Source organism: Eumetopias jubatus, unplaced genomic scaffold, assembly GCF_037043125.1.
Source record: "Eumetopias jubatus isolate StellerSeaLion01/CBP00866 unplaced genomic scaffold, mEumJub1_p1.0 scaffold_12, whole genome shotgun sequence".
Taxonomy (NCBI): Eukaryota; Metazoa; Chordata; class Mammalia; order Carnivora; family Otariidae; genus Eumetopias; species Eumetopias jubatus.
This window is the reverse complement of record NW_028274818.1, coordinates 107,785,289-107,809,151: the sequence shown is the minus strand read 5'-3', so window position 1 is coordinate 107,809,151 and position 23,863 is coordinate 107,785,289. Positions and strand designations below refer to the sequence as shown.

At 52.8% G+C, this 23,863-nt stretch overlaps 1 protein-coding gene across 1 annotated transcript in view; it reads left to right on the top strand.

Moving 5' to 3' along the window:
• Positions 1-6,396: 6,396 nt before the first annotated feature.
• Positions 6,397-23,863, top strand: part of FOXK1 (forkhead box K1) — a 65,897-nt gene continuing 48,430 nt past the window's right edge. Inside the window, exon 1 of the mRNA XM_028088470.2 lies at positions 6,397-7,010. Within this exon, the coding sequence (XP_027944271.2) occupies positions 6,412-7,010 (599 nt within the window). The 5' untranslated portion in view covers positions 6,397-6,411. The remainder of the gene's footprint in view (positions 7,011-23,863) is intronic.

The following is a 23,863-nucleotide window of genomic DNA, read 5'->3' as shown; positions in this document are numbered from 1 at the left end:
GAGCCTGCTTCTCCCTCTCCCACTCCCCCTGCTTGTGTTCCCTCTCGCTGTCTCTCTCTGTCAAATAAATAAATAAAATTAAAAAAAATAAAAAAAAACAAAATGGTGAAAAGAAATGTGACATTAATTTTAGTGTTCACTTTATTTAACCCAGTATAACCCAAATGTTATCATTTCAAACTGTAACCCATATAAAAACTATGAATATAGTAATAATATGTTGCTTTTTTTTTTTAACTAAGTCTTTGAAATCCGTAGTATAGTGTATTTGACACTTGCAGCACATCTCAGTTTGGATCAGCCACATTTCAAATGCTCCATGGCTACACGACCGGTGGCTGTGTGTTGGAACCGCAGGGGCCATAAGCTGTCCCTCAGGCATTCCTGCCCGTGTTCAGGATCGTGAAGCCTTAGAACGGCCACCACATCGCCACACTGTAATGCTTCACGGACTGGGCTCTGACCTGAGGCCGGGAAGCCTGGCATGACCCCGTAGATGCACGAAACCTTTGCCAAGAAGCAGAAACGGAGCTGCTGAAGGATCACTTACAGTCACTTCCCGTTTCCAGTCCCGTGCGTCAGGGGCGGAGACGCCACGGCTCTGGTCCACGTGTCGCAAGGAAGGCTGGACGCGTGGAAAATGAACAGCTCTTCTCAGATCCCTCAGAGAAGTGAGGCCACGGGGCAGACCTCTGTCCACACACCAAAGAAACAGACAGCGGACGCAGAGAGCCACAACTTCCCAGAGCGCAAGCCCAAGAACAGGAAGCACCGGGGGAGCCCACGGGGACAGGAAAGCCACCCCTCGATGACGCAATGCCGGACACGTCTGAGACCTAAAAATGCTCACTCCTGGGGGTCCCGGCACTTTTGAAAGTTTCCCCACCCCATCAGGTCTTCACGGTAAAAGCTCAGAAAAAAATATCCCTCGGCACGCCCATCGTGCAATGCTCTTGCAATCTGTCCAGAGTACTCTCCTTTGCAAGACCTGCCAGGCTGAGCAGCTTCTGGGGGCTTCTGTGGAGATGGCCTTCGGTCTAAGAGTCTTGCTGTCCTCACTTCCAAGTCTATTCCTATAAAACACGCTCCGTTTCTCGGAGTGACATGAGTGAGTTCATGAGTGTCTTGCAGGCCCGTTGACGTTCTCTTTTAAGATCTCCCACAGGCCCCTAAGTCTGTGTTACAGCAGAGGATGCCCAGTAACTTGTCCACGGTTACATGGCGAGTTCCAAAGTCTGTGCCCCCTCCAGCGTCCCTCCGTGCCACTCTGTCTTAATGTGGCCACTGCACCGTCCAACCAGCTCAGAGCTCGCCTTCCTCAGACCGCTCCCATGGTTATCACCCACAGATTGTCAGGCTGCTACAGAGATGTGTGGAGCGTCTCCTCCTCCATTCTACTCCCCTCCTGGTGGCCACACTCCTGCGGGGTCCCCTCCTGTACTGAACTGGGCTGACCTTGTAACCACGGGGATATGGTAGAAATGGCAGGGTGGGGATTCTGAGGGTCATACAGAGACCTTGCAGCCCCCTCTCTGCTGTCTCTTGGATCCCGCACTCCGAGGGAAGCCAGCCACCACGTTGGAGGATGCTCGAGCCGCCCTGTCGGGAGGTCATCCAGCTGCTAAGGGACACAGGCCTCTAGGCAGTAGCAACGCCGAGCCTCCAGGTGCCTGAGCTTGGCACCTTGGAGGCGGATCTTCCAGGCTCAGACAAACTTCCCAAGGGTGCAGCCCGGACCAACATCTTGACAGACACAGCCTCGTGAGAGATGCCCCAAGCCAGAACCGCCCAGCTGAGTCTGCCCCTTTTTCTAGGCGCCAACACCAGGGTATTCTGCCAAGAGTACTTTCCATCCATGCCTTGGTTTCAGCAATGTCCTGTGCTGTCAAAGTCAGACACAGCTTTTCCTGAACTGGTGTTTCGGGAACGATAGGGTGGCTGGAGGTGGTAGGCTGTAAAAGAAAAACAAGTCAGCCTGCTCCCTGGGAGCTCTGGACACAGGGCTCACGTCTCTTGGGTTCTTGAGCTGTGGTCTCAAATGAGCAAGGAGGTGGTGTGTCTATGGAGCATTGTTATCTCTCTCTCTCCTCTCTGTCCCTCTCTGGCTGTCTTTCACAGTCCTGCCCAGTAATAGCCAGAGGTCCCGTGGCTGCATGACGTGAGGCCCTCGGGACTCAGCAAAGAGGCAGGAAGCAGTACTGGGGCCACAGGAAGGATCCCAGAAGGCTAAGGCTGCCACAGGAAGGGACTCTCAGCAGACAGGAAAAAGATGAGAAGACAGTGGTCTGGGTTCCCCAGGCATTCGACACATATTAAGTGAGCTCCCACCCCTCGAGGATGCTGGTGTGGACCAGCAGCTTCCAGACTTGGAGGCCTCTTCTCCTCAGCCCCATCCGCCTGCCTTCAGACTCAGCCAGCTCTGGGGTTCTATCAGCCTCTGGGCTCATGCTGGGGTTCTGCTCTGCCGCTTTGTACATACCTGCCCCAGACCAGGAGATCAAGTGAAAACCCCTCAGAGCTGTTGGGGGCCCACTGTCGCTTCTTTGTGGGTCTTGTGCAGCTACTCCGTCCGTGGCATGACTCCTGACTTGGGAAGATAAAGAGAGGAGCGAGCCAAGGCAGTAGGCCAGCCGCACCCCACCCAGCGGTCAGCACCGCAGCCACCTGGCTCTCCAGATCCAGCCCCGGAAACATGGCCCATGCCACTGAGGAATGGAAAGTTTAATTCTAATTCTGATGAAGTTTACTTCATTTTATTTAGAATATACATAAAATGCACATTTTAATTAGAATATACATAAATAGCCAGTTGTGGCTCGTGGCTTCTGATTCGGGCAGCATGGTCCTTAATCTTTGTTTGGGGGTCTATAAACGCAAGCTCTGTAGAATGGCTGCTGTTCTAATTTGTAAAAAGGTACTATTTACACAGAGTAAAATTCACTTTTTTTAGTGCACAGTTTTGCTACTTTTAACAGACACACGGAGTCACACAATCACCACCACAATCACCGCCCCTGCCAAAAATTCCCGCATGTCATGTTTGGGTCAGCCTCTCCCCAGACCTCCAGCCCCTGGGCACCCGCTCATCTGTTTGTCTCTACAGTTGTGCTTTGCCCGGAATGTCCTACAAATGAAAGCACACCCAGTGCATTTGGGGGTTCACCCATGCTGTCCCACGTGTTTGCACTTTGCTCGTTTTCATCGGTGCCGTGAATTCCATCACGTGGCTGTGCGGAGGTTTGTTTATCCATCCCCCGGCCCAGGTTCATTTGGGTGGTTGGGCTGTTTCCAGTGTTTGGTGGTGAGTATTTGTGTACAGGTCCTTGTGTCAACACAAGTTTCCGTTCCACTTGGGTTAAAGCCTAGCGATGGGACTGCCAGCCATCAGGTCAGTCTGCTGAACGTGATGAGAAACCGCCAGACCGTTTTCTCAAGCGCTCGCTATGTTGAGAAGCCTGCTGTTCCTCGTTGGCAGGGACGGTTGGCTTCATCATTTCCTTTAAGTAATTTTAATAGGTGTCTAGTGCTATCTCCTTGTTGTTTTAACTTGCTCCTAACATGCAATGAGGTTGAGCCTCTTTTCCTGTGCTTGTCTGTCATCCACATTTCTTCTTGGATAAATAATCTGTTCACGTTTTGTCTTTTCTTTCTTTCTTTTTTTTAATGGGCTCTCTCTCCAGGTAGCTCATTGCCTCTTTTCAACACAGCCTTAATTGTCACCTCCCCATTCAGCCTACTTCTCTTGTCGATGGTTTAGTACCTTGGAGTTACTTCTCTTCCTTTCTTTTTCTGCAGCCAGCTCCAGAGGCTTCTATCAGGGTAAGAGCCTGGATCTCGTAGGATCCAAAAGGTTGACAAGGTTCTCCCTGGCAAGCCAGTCATTGCTCCTTTTTTGAGTGCATGCTTTGTGAAGCAGCTCCAGCATGCCCTCTAGACCTGGACAGAGTGAGACAAGAACTCGGCGTCTTGTATTTTGGTTCCTCAGTGGTCTTTTATTGGCCCTTTTCTTGTGCTCTCTGCTGATGCTGTCAGTATATCCAGTGGCTTGCTGTTGGAGGAAGGAATTGCAACGATGGGGTGTTTGGACTTCGCAAGGTCACTGGGCGTCAGCCCTGCAAGCTCCTGGTGTTATCACCATGCAGGTTCTTGCTCCTCGGGAAAAGATTCATATAGCTTTGTCAGTCTGTGCATAAGTCTTCACATTTCATATTAAGTGCAGCCAGAGGGGCCTGGAGGTACATACATACCTCTTGTCCTCAAACAGACCTGGCATTAAAAAGCGAGAAGTCACCTCAGATGAGCCAGAAGAAAGAACCTTGGAGGTTACATGTAAATCTCTCACTCTTAAAAATACAGATACCGTTGTAAAACACACCACATGAATTTTACCGTCTTAAACATTTTAAGCATACAGTTCGGTGGTGGTGAGTACATTCACATCATTGTGCCACTGTCACCACCATCCACCACCAAAACTTCTTTATCTTGCAAAACCAAAACTCTGTCCCCATTAGCTCTCCATTGTCCACCCCTCCGCCCAGCCCCTGGCGCCCACCCTTCTATTGTCTGTCTCTAAGAACTTGACCACTCTTGGGAATTTTACAGGACTTGTCTTTCTGTGGCCGGCTGGCTTCTCTTAGCACAGCGCCCTCCAGCTTCCTCCCCGTGGTAGCAGGTGTCAGTTGGCTTCCTTTTCAAGGCTGAGCGATATTCCCTTGGCTGTGCATCCCACACATGTCGATGGAAATTTGGCTCCCGCCTTTTGGCAATTGTGAATAATGCTGCTCTGAACATGGGTGTACAAATACCTTTTTGAGACCCTGCTTTCTGTCCTTTTTGGTTCCATACCTAGAAGTCCAGTTCCTGGATCATATGGTTATTTTATGTTTAATGCTTTGAGGAACTGCCATATTGTTTTCTCTAGCGGCTGCACCATTCTACCTTCCTACCACGAGTGTGTATGTATATGCCTTTGGATGACATAAATATTGCTGCAATCCCCCCAAGGTCTGTCCACCTCGCTTCTTCGACACCCCCTTGCCTGGGCCACCAGCTTCCCAACTGGCCCCTCACAGTCACTGACCCCTTTCTGATCCAGACTCCACACAACTGCCAGTGATTCTATTTCAGATACGTGGGTCTGCATGCTGCCCTTCTGCCCACAACCCCTCACTGGTTTCCATGACTGGTGGAATAAGACCTAAATCTGTACCTGACCCAAATGGCCCTTTAGGCTCTTTTGCCTCATCGGGTTCAGCTGAGGTCACTGTCGCTTCCATCCCCAGGGACCTGTCAATCCCCCTGAAGGTGCCACACTCCCTTCCTTAAAACATGCTGTCCCCTGGCTGGAAAGCCATCCCCCAGACCCCCAAATCATCCTTGGATGTGTCATTTCTTCCCTAAGGATCCCTGACCCCCTTTTTACTGTCCTGCCTCTGCCAAGTAGGTTCTCTTGTTACAGTTTTTCATAAAAATGTGTTACTTGCCCCCCCCACCCCCCCGCAAACACTTGTTTGTCTATGTTTGTATCTGTGTATTCGCTCAGGTGATGATTGGACCAATATGTACTGCAGGTCCCCACGGACGTGAGTAAGCACGCAAGCTTCCCACCCTGGGGGGGGCCCCATCTCCCCGCACCCTCGCGGGTCATGACCCAGCAATGCCTCGCAGGACTGGCCACTTGACTCAGGTGTGCGGCTCCCACCGAACGGTCAGCTCCACCACGGAGGGTCTGGGTTCTCACACTCGATAATTGTTAAACGTTGGAAACGTTGCCACCTTTCTTAGGGGACCCGGCTGAAGGACGAAGGCATGACCAGCACACTGGAGCACTAAAGGGGTCCGAGCCCCGATGCCCCACTGGCCGGGCGTCTGCCTCCCCGATGAGCCCGCCGGGCAGCGGTTGGAAGGGTAAGGCGGTTTCTGCCGCCCTTAAGCTGGTGCTCAGCGTGGGTCTCCCCGGGGTATCTGAGCTGGCTGTTTATGGAGTGAATAAATGACTCCAAAAAGGCACACAGGGACTCTTCTTTCGGGGGCTCGAGTTCAGGGTGGGCGGAGGGAGGGAGCGACTCGGGACCCGGAGACTGCTGAGGTCACTTGTCCCTGTCCCCAGTGACCCGGGAGCAAAACTTTCCAGTGAGACTTTCAGGGGTTCCCCTCCCCGGTCCCTCCAGGACACGGCGGGAGGTGGGGGCGGGGGGGGGGTGCGGGGAAGGGCAGCGCGTGGTGGACACCTCCCCCGCCCGCCCCGGGAAGGCCGGCGGGCGGCGCGCGCGCGCGCGCTCGGCCTCCGACTCCGACTCCGCTCCGCCGCGATCCGGCCCGGGATGCCGCGCCCGCCCGCCCGCGCCCCGCGGAGCCCCGCCCCCCGCCGCCGCGCCGCCGCCGGAGGCCGCTCGGAGCTGCGCGAACATGGCCGAAGTCGGCGAGGACAGCGGGGCCCGCGCCCTGCTGGCGCTGCGCTCGGCGCCCTGCAGCCCCGTGCTGTGCGCCGCCGCCGCCGCCGCCGCCGCCTTCCCCGCCGCCGCGGCCCCCGCGGCCCCCGCGCCCGGGCCCGCCGCCCCGTCGCCGCCGCCGCCCGCCCAGCCCCCGCCGCCGCCGCCGCCACCGCCGCCGCCGCTGCCGGGCGCGATCGCGGGGGGCGCGGGGGGCGCGATCTCTGGGGGCGCGGGGGGCGCGGCGGCGGGCCCGGGCGCGGGGGCCGCGGCGGGTGAGGCCCTGGTGGCCGCGGCGGCCGCCTCGGTGCGAAGGAGCCCCGGGCCCGCGCTGGCGCGCCTCGAGGGCCGCGAGTTCGAGTTCCTCATGCGGCAGCCCAGCGTCACCATCGGCCGCAACTCGTCGCAGGGCTCGGTGGACCTGAGCATGGGCCTGTCGAGCTTCATCTCGCGGCGCCACCTGCAGCTCACCTTCCAGGAGCCGCACTTCTACCTGCGCTGCCTTGGCAAGAACGGCGTCTTCGTGGACGGGGCCTTCCAGCGGCGCGGCGCGCCCGCCCTGCAGCTGCCCAAACAGTGAGTGCCACGGCCTCCGCCCGGCCTGGACCCGGAGGTCATCCTGGCCCGGGGCCCGACCACCCCCCCACCCCCGGAATCCTTGCTTGACCTAGACCCTGGGGTCACCCCCACCCCTGGCCCGACCCCGCCCTGCCCGACACCGGAGACGCCTTCGACCCCGCCCAGCCTGGGTGGGCCTCAGGGACGCTGCTTTCTCCGACCGAGGTCTGATCTGTGCTCAACCTGGACAAGGGGGTCCACTCCCGACCTCCACCCTGCCCCGGCCTTGGGCTCCGAGGGTCTCCCAGGCCCCACCTGGCCTGAACCATAAGGGTCGCCTTTGCCCTTGCCAGGCCTGGACCGGAGGATACCCCTGACCCTCACCCAGCCTGGGTCCCGAGGGGTTGCCCCACTCCCCAACTGGTCTGAATCCTGGGGTTCCCCTGCGCGCACTCCTGGAAAAGGACAGCAGCAGGTGGTTTCGGTGGGGGAGGTGTGCCTCCCCCCACTCCCTGCAGTAGGGGCCAACGTCTGAATGGCAGTGACTTGGGCTGGGAAGGGAGTTCCCATCCCGCGGGCAGGGGGCCAGGACAGGAAGTGCTCTCTGCTCAGTGTCCCTGAAGACGAAGCTCCTGGGATAGGACAGTGGTACCCAGCCCTCGGGCCTTCCTAGCACAGCTGGGATTCCCGGGCTGGAAGGGGAAACAGCCGGGCATGGGGGCCAGGTCAGGGAGAAAGCAGCCCCCGGCATCCCTAGGGGTGGCTGGGTCACCGATGCCCCAAGGGTGCTTTTAGGGATATTCACTCACTTTCTCTTGTCTTCTGGTTCCCATGTCCACTTTTGTCCCCCATGGACTGTCCCCTATGATTCTTGTTTTCTCAAGATCTGTTGATCAGGAGAAAGCCTGTTTACCCTGCTTCCTTTTCGGGCACTTTCTGTTTCTGTGTAGTAAGTGCCTTTAATTCCTCACTAGTGTTTATATTTCTCCAATGGGTTTCCTGTTCCAGACTTGTCTCTGACGGTCTAATTATTCTTGTATCAGAGAGTCCAGGGGATTTTTGCTGGGGTGATTCCCAGCGCCCAAAGCTTGCTTCTGTAAACTTCTCCCCTACCTAGGGTCTTGGTGCATTTGGTTGTAAATATTGCATCGAATGGTTTGCCAATGCAGCATTAACAGTGACTCACTCCTGCTTAGGGTGTGAGAGGGAGAGCATACCTTTATTTTACAAGCGTGAAAAGTATGTGTTTCCCTAAAACCGGGGCCTGGTGAGCAACAGAGTTATTCTGTCCTATCTTTGTTGCTGTTTTGTTCTCTTTTCCATAACCCACTCCATCTCTAATCTGGGCCAGTAAATACATTTCAGGACCAGTCAATCCTCTCCTGAGAAAGTGACAGGCAAACAGCTTCATCCCCTCCCTGCCCCCGGGCTCTTAGAGGCCTGTTCTGCTAATGCACCTTTACATAATTCAGTCAGATTTGCAGAGCTCCCTGCTCCTCCGTTGAGTAGGTGCACTCCTGACTTGGGCCTAGCTTACTGAATGTGGAGCACGCTAGTATTTTCTCTAACTCAAGGAGAAGGAATGCCAGCCACCCGAGGCCCCAGATCATCCTCTGAATAGGCCAGTACCAGGTCCGTTGTTTATAACGTGTGGTGGGTGTTGGCGGCCCCTGGCAGGTTTGCGTTCAAGGGGCTTGCCTTCTGGGTGGGCACGTCACAGAGCCCCGTGCTGTGACCGACAGCCTGGGCACTTGCCTGCTCTGTGTTTGTTGCCCTACTGTGCCTGTGTTTGCCTTCAGCCGTGCTTCTAAGCAGTCTCCATGTAGGCAGTGATGTAAAAATCACAGGAACAGAACAAGCGGGCAGAAGGAGAAACATTGGGGGGGGGGTCTATGTCTCCTTCCCCTGTTTGCTTCTGAAAACTGGCAAAGCCTGTTGACTAACGCGTTTAGCGGTTTGAGCTAGGTGACGTTTTTTTCTGTTTTAGAGAACATAAACCTGAGTAGTCCCCGATATGGAATGGGCTGTTGTAAACTTCTTTTTAGCTCTAGGTCAAGGCTCTTGGGCCTATCATGTGGAAAGCAATCAGGAAATTTTCATGAATTCAGTGCAGGGAAGTTGAATGTGTATGTTTTTGTCACACCAAACTGGGAAATTCATTACTGACTTTTAAAGAAGGGCGGCAATTACTGCTTGTTACCTCCCGGGCGTTGGTATGTGGGTTTACCATTAATATTTGAAGCTATGAACTTCTTTACCATAAATTTAAAATTCTTACTGTACTGGGCATTTCGTGGACTTGGACTTAGTGGAGTATGGTGCATGAGCCTTGGAGCTTTTTTTTTTTTTTTTTTTTTTTTTGCGTTGTGGCGATACGCACGCCCTTTCCCGCTGGGTGACATCCGTCCTGGGAGGCATGGCACGCACCGCCCACTCCCAGGGACAGCTCCCACCGTGCTGTTCCTCCCTCTTTCCCACTCTGGAAAAGGTGTGCTTGAGAGGAATACCAGAATTTACCATTTGTTACACAAGTACGTCTTCCCAAAACTTCAATGTTTTTGAATTATTGGCGGGAAGACAATTCCTTGTGATACATTCAAAGCTGGTCTTACTCTCCTACAGTGTGGCCACACTGTGCCAAGTCCCCTGGACCCTCCCAGGGAGGGAAGTACACATCGTTTATAACTTAGCCCCTGGCTCGCTTGACTGGGCCTCGGGCCTGGCGTTTCTCCCGCCCGTGAGCTCCCTGAGGGCTTTGTCTCTTTCCCTGGAGACACAGGGCAGGAACTGGCTGGCAGGAGGGCCACAACTGAGTTGTGTTTGTTGAATGAACATGTGAGTAACTGAATGAATTTGCAGCTTCCGCAGGGAAAGCCATGTCATCAATTTCACGTGGTTTTCGGAGGTGGCGAGTCAGCTTCCCCCCGGGTCGTGTGGACGGCCCTCTCCGGTTATATGGGTGGGTGTGGTTCGTGTGTGTGACTGTAGTTCTTTATACCATCAAATTTGGAATTTTTTTTAAAGATTTTATTTATTAGAGAGAGAGAGAGAGCACATGAGAGGGGAGAAGGTCAGAGGGAGAAGCAGACTCCCCGCCGAGCAGGGAGCCCGATGCGGGACTCGATCCCGGGACTCCAGGATCATGACCTGAGCCCAAGGCAGTCGCTTAACCAACTGAGCCACCCAGGCGCCCTCAAATTTGGAATTTGATGTAGACGTAATGTGTGAACTCCACAGAAACAGGCCCATACACAGCCCCTCACTTGCTCGTCCCTCTTTTTTCCAGCTTCTTTTTTTTTTTTTAAACACATGAACTACTTGATTGATTACAGTAAAAACAAGACTTCTGTTTGTGGTAGCCTCTGTGAGTGGCCAGGTCATGGGATTCTTTCTTTTTACTTTTCTGCGTTTCCCGGATTTTCTGTGATGAACATGGCTCTTTTTTTCTTTTTTAACACTTTGTGTTACGGAAAATTTCAAACGTAAAAATAGGAGCAGTGAACTTGCACGTCCCTGGCATCGACGGTTAGCGTGTTGGGACCTAGCTTGCTTTACCTTTGCCCCCACTCATCTTTCCTCTGGCCCCCAGCGACCTGGAAGCAGATCACAGATGTCACATCATTCTGCGTGTAAACGCTTTAGTAAAAGATAAAGATCCTTTTTTAAGAAACCTAATCACAATGTCATGATCACACCTTAAAAGTTAATCATAATTTCTTACTTGTCATCGAAGTTCCAGTCAGTGTTCACATTTCCCTTGCTGTCTTAGCGATTTCTTTTCTTACGGCGTGTTTGTTTGGATCAGGAACTAAATCAGGTGCAGACGGTGTGATTGGTTGGTGTCACTTACATGTCTTGTCATCTGTAGGTTTCATCTGTCTCTTTATTTTCCTCGCTGAAGAGACAGGTCGTCTGTCCTGTATAGTTTCCACCCTCTGTGTTTACGGGTTGGATTCCCGTGGTGTCCACTTCCTGTGAATGTGTTGTGGGACCTAGAGATTTGATCAGACTCAGGTTTGATGTGTTTTTTGCCAGAAACTGCCTCATAGGCGCCTAGAGCATGTGTCTGTCAGGAAGCAGAGGGGTCTGTCTGTCTCCCTTAGCACCTTTTGATGGTCCTTGCCTGGGTTTGTCAGTTGATTACTGCCCATCTCGTGGCCCTTATTCTCGGCCGCACGGGTGCACTCCAGCCTCTGAAGGACGCGTGGAGAGTGGCCCGGGGGAGGGATCACAGCTTCTGTGCGTGGACCTTGATGGAAAGTGACTGTGACCCCCACAGCTTTTTACTACGTACGTGTTTGTTTTGTATAGCTTCTCAGTGCTGTTCCAACTGGTCACTTGAAAAGTATGGAATTAGTTAGTAACCGCCACCCAAGTAGTTATCAGATTGAAGTCATTTTGAAATTAGCTGGAAACTGCCCCAGACTTGGTGAAGACAGCAGCATCCAGGCGACAGTAACTCGGTCATGGCGGGGTCGGCCCAGGAGTGGGCCTGCGTGCTGCGCAGGGTTTGCCCTGTGGATGGGAGAGGGTGTCAGCTCAGCCTGCTTCCAGTGGCCCAGAGTGGGGGCTGTGCCGACCCCAGGTGCACGGGCGGTGCTGCGGGGAGGTGTGCGGGGCTGGGCTGGGCTGGAGAGAAGAGCAGTAGCCGGAGGGGCCTCCGAGGAAGAAACGTTCCGGTCTGGTGCCTGTTTGGACGAGCAAGCTGGAGGAATGGGAAAGGCCGCGTGAAGAAGCTGGGACCCTGGGAGCAGGTACGGCTCAGCGGAAGGAAGCGAAGCTGTAGGTTCAGCTGCGACTGTGCCGTGTCTGGAGAGTGTGGCCGAAACCCGGAATGTGCATTTTCACTAAATAAACCCTTTATCCTGGTTTTCTTGGTCGTTGACAGTCACTGTGGGTCACATACATTTGTCCAGAGTTACTCTGTCGTCTTGCTAAATGCTTACTTTAAAAGGGTTTATGGGGGTGTAGTGACTTGGGAGCTAGGACACTGATCCTTTGTTAATGAAAATATGGGCCACTTTCCAGCATTTAGTTCACACCAAGGTTTTTGGACTTATCACCCTGATAGGAAAACATATATGGTATTTTAGAAATCGGTCTATGAGAAGGATGTTATTTATCATGACATACAGCTGAATTGAATTTATAATAAATTTAGGGAAGCCTTTGTTGTGGATAGAGGAAGATGATTGGTGGATGCTAAAAGGGTATTCTGTAGAGTTTTAATGATGTTCACGGTTAATGCTTTCAAAAAAGACACAGCTCTGTTTAAAATTACGTGTGAGATGAAACGAAAGCTTTTGATTTGGAGATACAGTAATTTACTATTTGCTGTTTTTGCATCTTGTGAGTGTCAGGGGATAAACTTGGTAAATTAGTGACAACTCAAATTACAGCAATGCCTCATCTCCATAATTACCCTACATTTAAAGCATTTCATATTAAAATGAGAGGATTATAGACATGCTTTTACTTTGATTTCCTGGAAGTAGGCCCTTGCATTGTGACTCGCTAGGAGGTTTTGTGGTTAACGCTCCCGCCGCTATCACTTTTTTCAAGTTTCCGGTTTTCTGGTAAAAGGTTCCTGATGGATTTAAAGGACAGAAGATGGAATCTCTGGTTGTAAACGGATTTCGTGAATGGGTGACGGGAAGCCGCGAGGGCGTGCCACGAGCCGCCCGGGAGCCTGGACCGAGGCTGTGAGGGCGGCGGGTGCATCTGGTCTGTGTCTCTCGGGCCCCGCCGGCCCTGGGGCCCCGCTTCTGGAAGGCCAACAGCAGGATGAAGAGGAGTTAGTGCGGGTCCTCCTGTCCTTGGACGGAACAGTTCTGGCACTAAATCATGAGCTGACTGCAAACGTGCGGCTTCTCTCTCCTACGGATGCTTTCCGGGAGGCACACGGAAGAGAGATGGGTGTTTGTATACATGGTTTGCTTGATAAGAAACTTTTCCCCCTTAGTCATCTGTGACATGTCTAACCGTGCCCAGAGAGGCGCAAGCTCATATTGCGTTTATTTCCTTCGCGGGGAGGGCTCTCGTCCTTCCCCCGAGTGTGCAGAGGGGGGCTTGGACTGCGTCACCTTCCTGCTGGAAGCCACAGCAGCTGCCCCCAGCTCGTGGGGCCCGGCCCAGCCCAGCCCCTCAGCCCAGGTCCCTGCGTTGCTGACGGCGGCCCGCCACCTCTCCCCTCCGGCCACCCCCCACCTTCGTCTGTTCCAGCAAGGTCAGACATCTGTTCCAGCAGGGTGTTGGGGCCAAGAGTCCTTTCACACCCTTACAGGTTACTGGGGACGCCGGAGAGCTTTCGTTTGTGTGGGGTTTGTCTGTTACACGCACCACGTTAGAAATTAGAACCAAGAAGTTAAAACATACATACTTACGAACTCATTCAAAAACAGCGATAGTAAACGTATCTCAGGAATAATTGTTTATGAGAAAATCCCTGTGTTTCCCAAAACAGAGAAGCTTAGAATAGGGGTATTTGTTTTTTGTAAGTCTCTCACGTCTGGTTTGTGGAGGGCAGCTGGGGTCTGCTTGTGCTTCTCGACTGTGGTGCTAGGTTCCTGTCGAGCGCGGGGAGAAAATCCAGCCTCACATAGACACGGGGCTGGGAACGGGGTTGCTGTCCGAGTGGCTGTTCAGATGATGGTGGATGTCGTTCCTCGATGCCTCACCAAAGCTCGACAGGCAGTGGTTTCCTATAGGTGATTTGTGGTGCCAGGTCTGAAACGTCCTCAGTGGACTTTTGGTGCTCTATTGGGTTAAAATCCATTGCTCTGTCTTGCATTTTGAATAAATCTTTTATTACCCCTGCATGGTTTGTTACCTCGTGCATTGGATATTAAGGGAAATATTGATTGAATTACGCAGATCTTCTGATGTCGTAGGTCTTACTATTTAAAGAAGCATATTTTATCTTTGAGTTGGTAAATTTGATCCCCCTTGAACTCAACAGATCATGTTTTTGAAAACAAATCTTTGAAAGGATGAGGCATTTTGATATTTTATTTTGAAATTTGATTTAAAAGTTGAGTTGACAGTATATTTTTATGGAAATAAAAAAAGTACATTGTAGTCTTTGGCCTTATTAGTACCTCATAACTAATTTGGCTTACATTTAGTATTTTTTTTTTTTTTTTTTTTTTGGTATGTGTGGTCAGTGCGTGATGACTTTGGATGGGGCTGTCCGGCCTGTCTGTTATTTCTGCAGAGCCAAGCCGTCCCTCCTCACTGGTTCCCGGGTGACACCCCTGCTGTTTCCCTGCAGCCCTGGGCATGCCCCCCCGCCCCCAGCAGGCAAGGGCAAGGACCTGGGCTCAGAACTGCAGGAGTCCTCAGGGGGTCTCAGTGACAACGTAGAAGTGTTTTCATGGAAATAGTCCCTGTTTGGGATGTCTTTTGAAACCCTTCTGAGCACACTTCTCAAAAACTGTGCCGCTTTTGATAAACATAAACATTCCCTCCCTCCCCAGTCTCCTGTTCTCCTCAGTAGGTCTCTCTCTCTTCCCTCCTCATGGTAAACCATTATTACAGAGGATAAAACTGGTCTCTGTCTTGTAAAGCAGCTCTACTTTTTGTGATTTGTATCAAAGAACAAAAAGTACTTACTGTTTTTCCAAATGGACAGTAGAAACATCAAGTATGTTCCGACTCCTCCCTGGCCCTTCTCACAGACTTCCACTGCTCCCTTTCACAGATCTTCTGGGGTTTAGAACTTTCCTAGTTGGTGTTGTGCCAAGTTCTCATGTAAGATGGGTCACGTTGATGTGATGTGGGGCATCCATGGCGATGAGTGGCGTAGCAAGCTGCTCGTGCCCAGTGCTGGTGAGCCGTGTGTGACTCGAGTTCATGCACACGCAAGGGCAGTGCCCGGAACTAGTTGTCCACCTAAAACCTTCCCAGGAAAATTGCCTCCTATCACATGATTTGGCTGCGGTTTACTGGTGAAACTTGGGATCCTTCTGTATGCTACCACGAAGCTATGGCTGGAACAGTCAGTGAGAACTAGCTTGTGAGCCTAGTGACCCTTTGGAGCTGATTTAGAAGGAACGTGAATGTGGAATCTGATGGCAGAGCAAACAGGTTGCAGGCTGTGAAGTTACATGGACGGGAGAAGTTTGCATTCCTCCACCCCCACCCTTGGGGACATAAATATATCCGGTCAGCTTGGCAGGTACATCCCTGAAGCTGGGAACAGTGACTCATCACAGCTTGAGGAAAACATCTTTCCCTTAAGAATATCCACCTCCCTTTGGTTGGGTTCCCTATTAACTAGGAACATTTATAGCCCTGCCTCGGCTCCCAGTGTGCGAGAAGACTACTGAATATCTGGCTTTCTTAGCAGTTATATTTTTCTCTGCAAATTGCAGTATAAACGGATTTTCCTCACCTGCTAACCCTTAGGTTAGCCAACAGGAGATCTCATGGAAAGTCGAGAACTTTCTGCAGTGATAGAAATGTTCTTTGTACATCCAGGATGGTGGTGATAGTCATGTGTGGCCGCTGAGCATTTGAAATGCAGCTAAGAACTCAATTTTTAATTTTTAGTCTGTAAGTTCATTTAAGTTTAAATAGCCGCACGAGCTGATGACCTTGCAGAGCTTGCAAGTCTGGATCCCCAGCACCTGGCTGTGGCCACTGCCTCAGTTTAACCCCATTCACCTCCGAGGCACAAGTGTTGTTTTCTGCGGTATGCTTCAAGATGAGGAAGACTGACAGGTCCGCTCTGGGCTTGGGGCTCAGGCCGACCCCCTACAGTTCCCCGGTGAGGAAGCAGCCAGCCATACCCTTTGCGAAAGACGCTTGTTGAAACGTCTTCTATCTGAATAGGTTGGTCATTCTCTTCAGTTTCTACTACTCTGGACCGCAGATAAGTGGGAATGGATGGTTTCCATTTCCCCCTTTACTAGCTTAGTTCTTGAAGCCCCGGGAAAGAAGCAAGGGACCCAAGAGATGATTCCTGTGGGTAATGAAGAGAAGAGACACATTTGCTGGTGCAAGGAGACATTTTTTAAAAACTCTGTGGCCCCAGGGGCGCCTGGGTGGCTTAATCGTTAAAGTGTCTGCCTTCGGCTCAGGTCATGATCCCAGCGTCCTGGGATTGAGCCCCACATCGGGCTCCCTGCTTGGCGGGAAGCCTGCTTCTCCCCCTCCCACTCCCCCTGCTGTGTTCCCTCTCTCGCTGTCTCTCTCTCTCTGTCGAATAAATAAATAAATTCTTTAAATAATCAAATCAAATCAAATCAAATAAAAACTCTGTGGCCCTTTCTAGCCCTGGATTTACTGTGCATATTGGTTATCTATAGATTACTTTTGAGTCCGGTTCCTTCATGAACAAGTGTACGAGTGTCATGTGTTTCCCTGTCCCATGTGCTGCCTGCACAGACACCTGCTCATACCGGGTGGCGCTTGTCAACGTGGCTGGTCATTCTGTGGTTCGTGTCCTCCCCTGCAGGGAGCTGCATGTCCCACGAGGGCAGGGCTGAGCTCCCTGCACAGCGTTGTATTCCCGGAGCCAGCAGAGTGCTTGGTACTTGGAGGACACTGAGCATTTGTTGAGTGGATGTTGACTTCTGTACACAGTCTTCTGTGGTTGTTGCTTGTTGTAATGGATCAATTCCAGCATCTGGCTCACAGGGAAGTCCAAAATCGGTGTTTCTAATCAGTGGTCAGAAAACGCGTCCTTCGCGTGGCAAATCAGGGACCCAGGCTGGCACCGTCTGGTGAGCTCACCGTCGGTAGCTCGGCTCTCCAGGCGGCAGGAGGGTTGTGTGGAGGCGTGTTGATGGGCGGGTCCCACTTCTGCCCGTGTGCCCGTGATCAGAGCTCAGGCCAGGGCCGCTCCAAGGGAGGGCCACGTGTCCAGGAAGGAGAGGAAACACTCTGGAGAGCTCAGCACATTTAGATCCGGGCAGCAAACTACTGCCTGTGGGCCAAGTCCCACCAGACTCTTGTTTCTGTAAATAAAGTTTTATGGGAACACAGCCACGCCCATTTGTTTATATGGGCTCTGTGGCTGCTTAGTTGAGACACAGACGGTGTGGCCTAAAAACCTAAAATATTTAGTGTCTGGCCCTGTATAGAAACAGTGTGCACACCCCTGCTCTGGATCATACACCTTCCTCTGTGTCAGTGATACGTTTTATTGAGGTTAATCCCCACCTTTATATTATGGGTTTTCTTTACATGGAGCTTCTATGTTTCTTAACACGTTATGTTTAATTCTAGGTGTTTTATATATTTGTCTTGGGCATGGTCAATATGAATGAAATCTTTTTTCCTTATTATTTTCAAAAGGGTTGGTGTTTGCATGTAGGGAAGGTGGGCCGTGTATGTATGTGTGTCTTTGTGTGTGTGTGTGTGTGTGTGTGTTTCTTTTTGTTGGTGTGGGCTTTATAATACTAATTTATTTTTAAAATTTTACACTTTGAAAACATTTCAGGCTTCCAGAAAAGTTGCCACACTCGTTCAGACTAGCTCATATAACTCCTCTCCTCAGCTCCGATTCACCCATTTTTAACATTCTGCTGTATTCGCTTTAGTATTTCCCTACACGTGTACATGCTGTTTAAGAGTCAGTTAAACGTGCTCTGCCCCCTTTTCCCTGCATACTAGGGAAATCAGAACGAGGATATTTTCCGGAACCACAGCCGGGTTACGAGCTCGGGAAGCCGGACTCACTCGGTGCTGCTCTGTAACCACGGCCTAGGGACCAGCGCTCTCGGCTGCCCCGCGAGCGTCCTGGCAGCGTCCAGCACCCTGTCCAGTGTGGAGCCTCTCCAGTCTCCTTATTCTGGGACAGCTCCTTGGCCTTTCTTTGTATTGACCTTGACATTTAAAAAAACAAAACAGGACAGTTATTTTATCAGCTGCCTCTCAAATTAGATTTGTGTGAATAGACCGAGTCCCGATGAGCTGGTGAGATTCGGGGTAGGGACCTGGGGCTGGAATGCCGGCAAGAGGGCGCTCACCCTTCTCAGGGCATCTCTCGGAGATGCCACTGGCCTTCCTGGTGGAGTTCACGTGGATCACTTGGTTTAGGTGTTGGTGGAGCTTCTCCACCCGATAGCTACTGTTTTTCTTTTTGTAGTTAATAAGTACTTTTTGCCAATCAGTGCTGGAATAAAATATTTATTTTGTATCCAGTCACAGTTACCATCTCTCCTAACAGTTTTTTAAATTGACTTTTTGCATGCATTTTCTAGGTCAGATTTTCATCTGCAAATGATGACTGTTTTGTCTCCTTCTTCCACTCTTTTTTTTAATCCCGTTTCTTTTTGTTGCGTTGTTGAATTTGCTAGAACCTCCAGATAACACAGAATAAATATATGATGGCAGGCTCCATTCTTGCTTCCAGCCCCACAGGGAAGGCTTACGTTTCAGAGTAAATGCAGCTTTGCTCAGAAGCTACTTTCTTAGGGCAGTCTTCCTGGTACCGAGGTGAGTCCTGTGGGCCGCACAGCCCCAGCGCCCCTGGTCTCGCCATCCCACTGTTACTGGAGGGTTGGTGGTCTGTTTATCTGACACGCTGTGGTGTCGGGGGCAGGACTGGGCCTTTCTTCCTTGTTGCTGTAACCCCAGCACCACCAGGCTGGGCCCGTAGTTGGCACTTTGTAAGTTGGTGGTGGGGTGAATAAAGATGCAGACAGGAGAGGACTGAATGCAGAAACAACCTGGCAGAAGTCAGTGATCAGAGGTGATAGAAGCTTAGAGTTTAATAGGTGTGCATCTGGGGTGCCTGGGCGGCTCAGGGGTTAAGCGTCCCGACTCTGGATTTTCAGCTCAGGTCATGATCTCAGGCTGCTGGGATCGAGCCCTGTGTTTAGTCTGTGCTCAGTGGGGATTCTGCATTAGGTCCTCTCTCCCTTCCCCTCTGTTCCCCCCCCCCCCCGCGCCCGCTCATGCATGCACTCCCTCTCTCTCTAAAATAAATACATCAATCTATTTTAAAAATTAAGTTAAAAAAAGTAAAAGGCCTGTGTCATCACCCCTCAGCTGGGTGCCCTTGGGCAGGTGCCCTGACCTCAAACTCCCCTTTCCTCATCTGTAAAATGGGCACGCTACCCACTCGCTGGGCATTTATGAGAACGAAACATGGCGTGCCAGAGGGCTGACCTCGGTGTCTGGCGCACAGTGCACTCTCCACAAGCCATGTCATCACCATCACTGCCGTCATGGTGACCATGGCGGGGGGGGGGGGGGTGGTGGTGGCTGTTGTAATCTGTGAGGCATCTGGGTGTCGGAAGCAGCAGGGAGGCGTTGCAGAGTCTGGAGCCGGTCCCGGTGCAGTAGCCTGGCCCCCCGCTTACAGCAGAGGCTCTGACAGGGCGTTGCCGAGGACGGCCGTCTTTCTGCAGTGGCTGGAGAACGGGCTTGGGCGGGCCACGGTCCCTCCTGGCTCCTGAGGGGGCACAGTTGGAGTGGAATACTTGGGTTTGCTCTCTCATATTTCTCTGAGCTGCTTGCCCAAGAGAGTGGGAATTTGAAAAGACAAACTCAGGTTTTCCCTTGATCCGTGTGAATCACCTTCGTGGCGCTCAGAGCCCAGCTCACACTGGACGCTGAGAAAGAAGCCAGCCTCCCATCAGCCAGCTCCAGCCCTGCCCCCGTCCCCAGAGGAACAGTGAGGAATCAGGGATGCAAGCGTGATCTGGGTCAGTAATTTATATGTATGTCCAGGTGTTTAAAAATGTGGACAAGTACAAAAAATAATCTAACGTGTGCTTGGGACCCACGAAGAAGTGACTCTCATTCACATTTTGTCATGTATTTTCAGTAGAGAAACATCTCGTCGAGGTGCCCTTGCCACCGTGTCTCTGTCCCTTCTCCAGAGGCATGGAGCCCCCGTTCTGTCTCACGGCTCCCCTGCGCCGAGCCGGTCCTGTTTTAGTGGTTGGGGGGTGGGGGCATCATAATTCTTCTCGTTACACTACGTGTATTTTCCACTTCTCCAAAAGACTGCTTCAGAGGTGAGCTGACCCTGTCAGACACAGGCCTGCACCTGTTCCTTGTTAGCCCTGGTGCTCAGCTCTCAGTGCTTCCTGGCTCTGCAGTCTGTCTCCTACCTCTCCCTCATTCTCTGGGCTCTCAGCGGGCCGGCTTCCTCCCAGCCCCTGCTCTGCTCCTCCCTGGTGCCAGGGGGCTCTGGGTTCCTTGTCCCGTACACAGGCTTGTCTCCAGTCCGTCCCCCCTGAGCCTTGCCCTATGGGGTGCCCCCCGGCACCCCCGTATTGAAACTAAATGGCGTTGGAAGATCGCCCTCAGCACCCCCCCACACACACTCCCACGTCCAAGTGGTTCCTAAGGCCTTCGATTTTACTTTCGCTTGCAAGTGGGCACTGCCTCTGTGCCTGGTGCTCTGGGGCTGGAAAAGCAGAGGGAGCAGGACAGACTCCCTCTTTGCCTCTGTGAATCGGGAGGGAGACTCTATAATCCCAAAGAGCGAGTGTGCGGTGTCATTTCAGGGGGTGCGGGGTGCAGTGAGGAAACCAGAGGACATGTTTGACAGGTGGATGGGAGGGCCTTTCCGGGGAAGCGGTATTTTAAGATCTAAACTACAAGCAGGAGCTTCTGATGGGAAGGACAGGGACTTCCCCGGGAGTGGGGCCGGCAGGTGCCGTGGCTCTGTGGGGCGGGGGGGAGGAATCCAGAAATTGAGAAATTGACCTCAAGGTCCTCCAGGAAGGTTCAAAGGAGAGGAGTGATAAGTCCAGCGAGGCCACCATGGGGGCCACACTCAGGCACAGGGACCAGTGCTGGCTGTGGCCATGGGGAGAGGTCAGTAGAGTCTGCAGGGCTGGGTGATGGGCTGGCTCTGAGGGTGCGGGAGACCGTGTGTGTGTGTGTGTGTGTGTGTGTGTGTGTGCGTGCGTGCGTGTGTGTGTGTGTGTGTGTGTGTGTGTGTGGACAACCCCCCACATCCCCTGAGAGATGCCCTTTCTCCCGGATCTGGAGTCCCCACCTCGCACAGGGCTTTCCAGCGGTGCCTGGTCTCATTGTGCAGGAGGGAAGAAAACGTGCATGAGATTTATGGAGCCCGTGAGACGAGGCTGGATTTTATTCACCTGAATGGTGGGCACAGAACAAGCGTTGAGAATGACTGTTTCTTTCTATGTGGCAAAATTAAAAGCTTGCGTAATGAAAGCACATGAGCCGAGGGAAGCTCCAGGCAGGGGCTGTGGCTCCCTGAGAATCCGAATGCTGCCCGGACGGCGGGAAGGCCCTTCTGGACATTTTCAGCTCATCTCTACAGATGCCGTGACTGCGTAATGATAAATGAAGGTGGAGTCGCAGCCTGCGACCCCAGCCGTGGTTTCATGGGCGGGGGGGGGGGGGGCAGGCGATAGTCACCTGGGTTATGCCTGTGAGCTGAGCCCGCTCGTCTCTGTGAGTACAGAAAAACCTCACGGTGCAGGGAGGTGTGCATGTGCTTCTTGCTGTTTTGAGAGCATCTGTCCGCGTGTTTGGGAAATTGGCCGCTGCTTGCTTCATAAAATACCGTGGGGATAAATTCCTCCGACAGCTAGTGTTGCAGTGTGGGCTCCAGACCCTGCCCTTGCAGCCTTGGTGGTAGTGCAGAAAGCCTCTTGGCTCGGAGGATCCCTGAGTCCTTTGTGCGTAACCAGGGCCCCTGTTGGAGATTGATGAGCTGGGTGCAGACCGCAGCGGGGTGGTCCAAGTGTCATGGAAGAGGTTGGTGTCGGGGGCCGGCATTTGTTGGTCCTCCGCTCACGCCCTGGTCTGCAGTTTCTCCCACTTGCCGGGCCTGTGGAAGGTGGCGGGGCGGCCAGGCCCCCCCGCCCGAGACTGATCTTGGGGAGGGCGTGCGTGCTTGTTTCCCTGGCCCGCAGGCCCCCGCTGAACATCTCTTTGCCGACCCCGCTCGCACCCGGGACACCTGGGCTCTGGCTCACCCCACCACTTCCAAATGTAGCCCAAAGAATGTATCTCCAAGCTGTTGGGAGCCCTGCGTGTGCCAGGGCTGTCCTCAGGCCTGGTCACCGTCTGCCGAGAGAGACAGATGACCCGGCCATTGGGACGAGAGGGTATGGATGTGAAAGGCCTGAAGGCTGGAGCCACACGGAGGGTGTCACTCTGGGGCCCTCTGAGGGTGACTGCAGGCAGGCCAGGGACAGGGAACAGCAGGTGGGACAGAGCCAGACCGGCGTGTTCCGGGAGGGCAGGGAAGGAGGGAGGGGCTGTCCCCGGCTGCATCCTCCGGTGCTCAGGGCCCCGTGGGCTCCTGCAGGTATGCCCTGGGCAGGTGCCCATGGCTGGAGGGGTGCTTTCCTCTAACGCGCAAGACAGACGTCCTCTTCGCTCTCCAGGCCGGGTGTCAGACTGTCCCGACCCGGGGGAGGGCAGAACGGCTTCTCTTTGGACTGTTCTATGTATTGGCCCTTCCTGTAAGATTTTCCCCAATACTTACTTTGATTTATGAACTTGTGTCAGTCCAACAAATTTAAGTTTTCCTAAGTAGATTTGATTTGTATTTTAAATGCCAGTGAGATTTGAGATGGGGCCTCGCTGGGTAGTTTTAACTGAGCCGGGGTGGGAGCACAGACTGAGCTGCCCAGGTGGCCCGCGAGGAAGTTGCCCTGTCCCGCCCTGAGAGGTGGGGCAGCGCACCTGCCAGCCGCCTCCCCCTGCGGCAGCTCTGGCCCCTGGACACTCCCTCCCTGGCACTCTCCTTCCACTCTCCGTCTCTGGGTCGGCCTCCTCTCACGGGGCTGTCATTTCCACGCCCTGCCCGGCTGAGCCTGTGCGGCCCTTTACCGTACATGTTCGCGTAGATTTGCAGCTCCTCAGCGGCCCCCGCCCCGCTGCGTCCCTGCTGCCTTCCTGCTCTCCCACCAGCTCTTCCTCGGCCCTCGCTGTCCCCTGCCTGGAGCACCGTCCACCTTCTTCCACGTGGCCGTCCCAGCGTCACTTCCTCGGGGCCCAGTTGGGGCACTCATTGTCTGCGCACTCTGCATTTCTTCAGGGTATTAGTGTTGTTCGTAATTGTGTATTTTTTGGACATGTTCCCCTCCTCCCCCCCCACCCCTTCCTGCCCTGTTGATCTGGAAGGTCTGGGAGGGTGAGAACCATGTGCGGAAGCGTTCTGCTTGTAAGGTTCATCTGGGCCACTGCTTCCCCGCTGAATGTGTGGCGGCAGAGGAGACCGGGAGTGCCCCCTCCCCGCCTTCCTTGACCCGGAGGTGACACGGCGGCTTGAATAGTCCCCTCCTCCCTGTGCGTGTGTGGTCGGCATCTCTGGGCCAGCCAGTTCCAGCCCCGCTCTCAATGAGTCATCCGCAAGCATGGGGAACCCTAGTGACACATTCGGCCCGTATTCGGGGATAATTAATCCTTCAAGTTTCTTGTCTTCTGATTCGCCTCTAACCCCTAAGGGATTGAACTGTAATGCCGACATGTGGAGATTTGATGCACACGTTCGTATTTGCTTTTTCTCGTCAGTAATTTTGTCCATTTTTTATTACAACTCTACCTTCATCTTTAACTAGTTCAGAGGGTAATTTCATTTTGTGCACAGTCACCGACAAGGTCAGGGAGGCTAAGATGTGTTTTTAACAAGGTAACTGAAAAAATGGGCAAAAATTTCAGTCAGTAGCTTTCTATAGGAGCAGGCGATTATCTCTTCAGAGAATTCATCTATCCAAAATGACTTTTTTCCCAGAGGATTCCAGACTGCTAATATGGTAATAAGCAGAAAGCTCAAAGTCTTTAGTTCTAAGTTTATTTGTGATTTTATTTCATAAGCCTGCATTCTGTAATTCTTGAAAGTCAAAAATTATTGGTGTTGGGTGCCTGGGTGGCTCAGTCGGTGAAGCGTCTGCCTTAGGCTCAGGTGTCTCGGGATCGAGTCC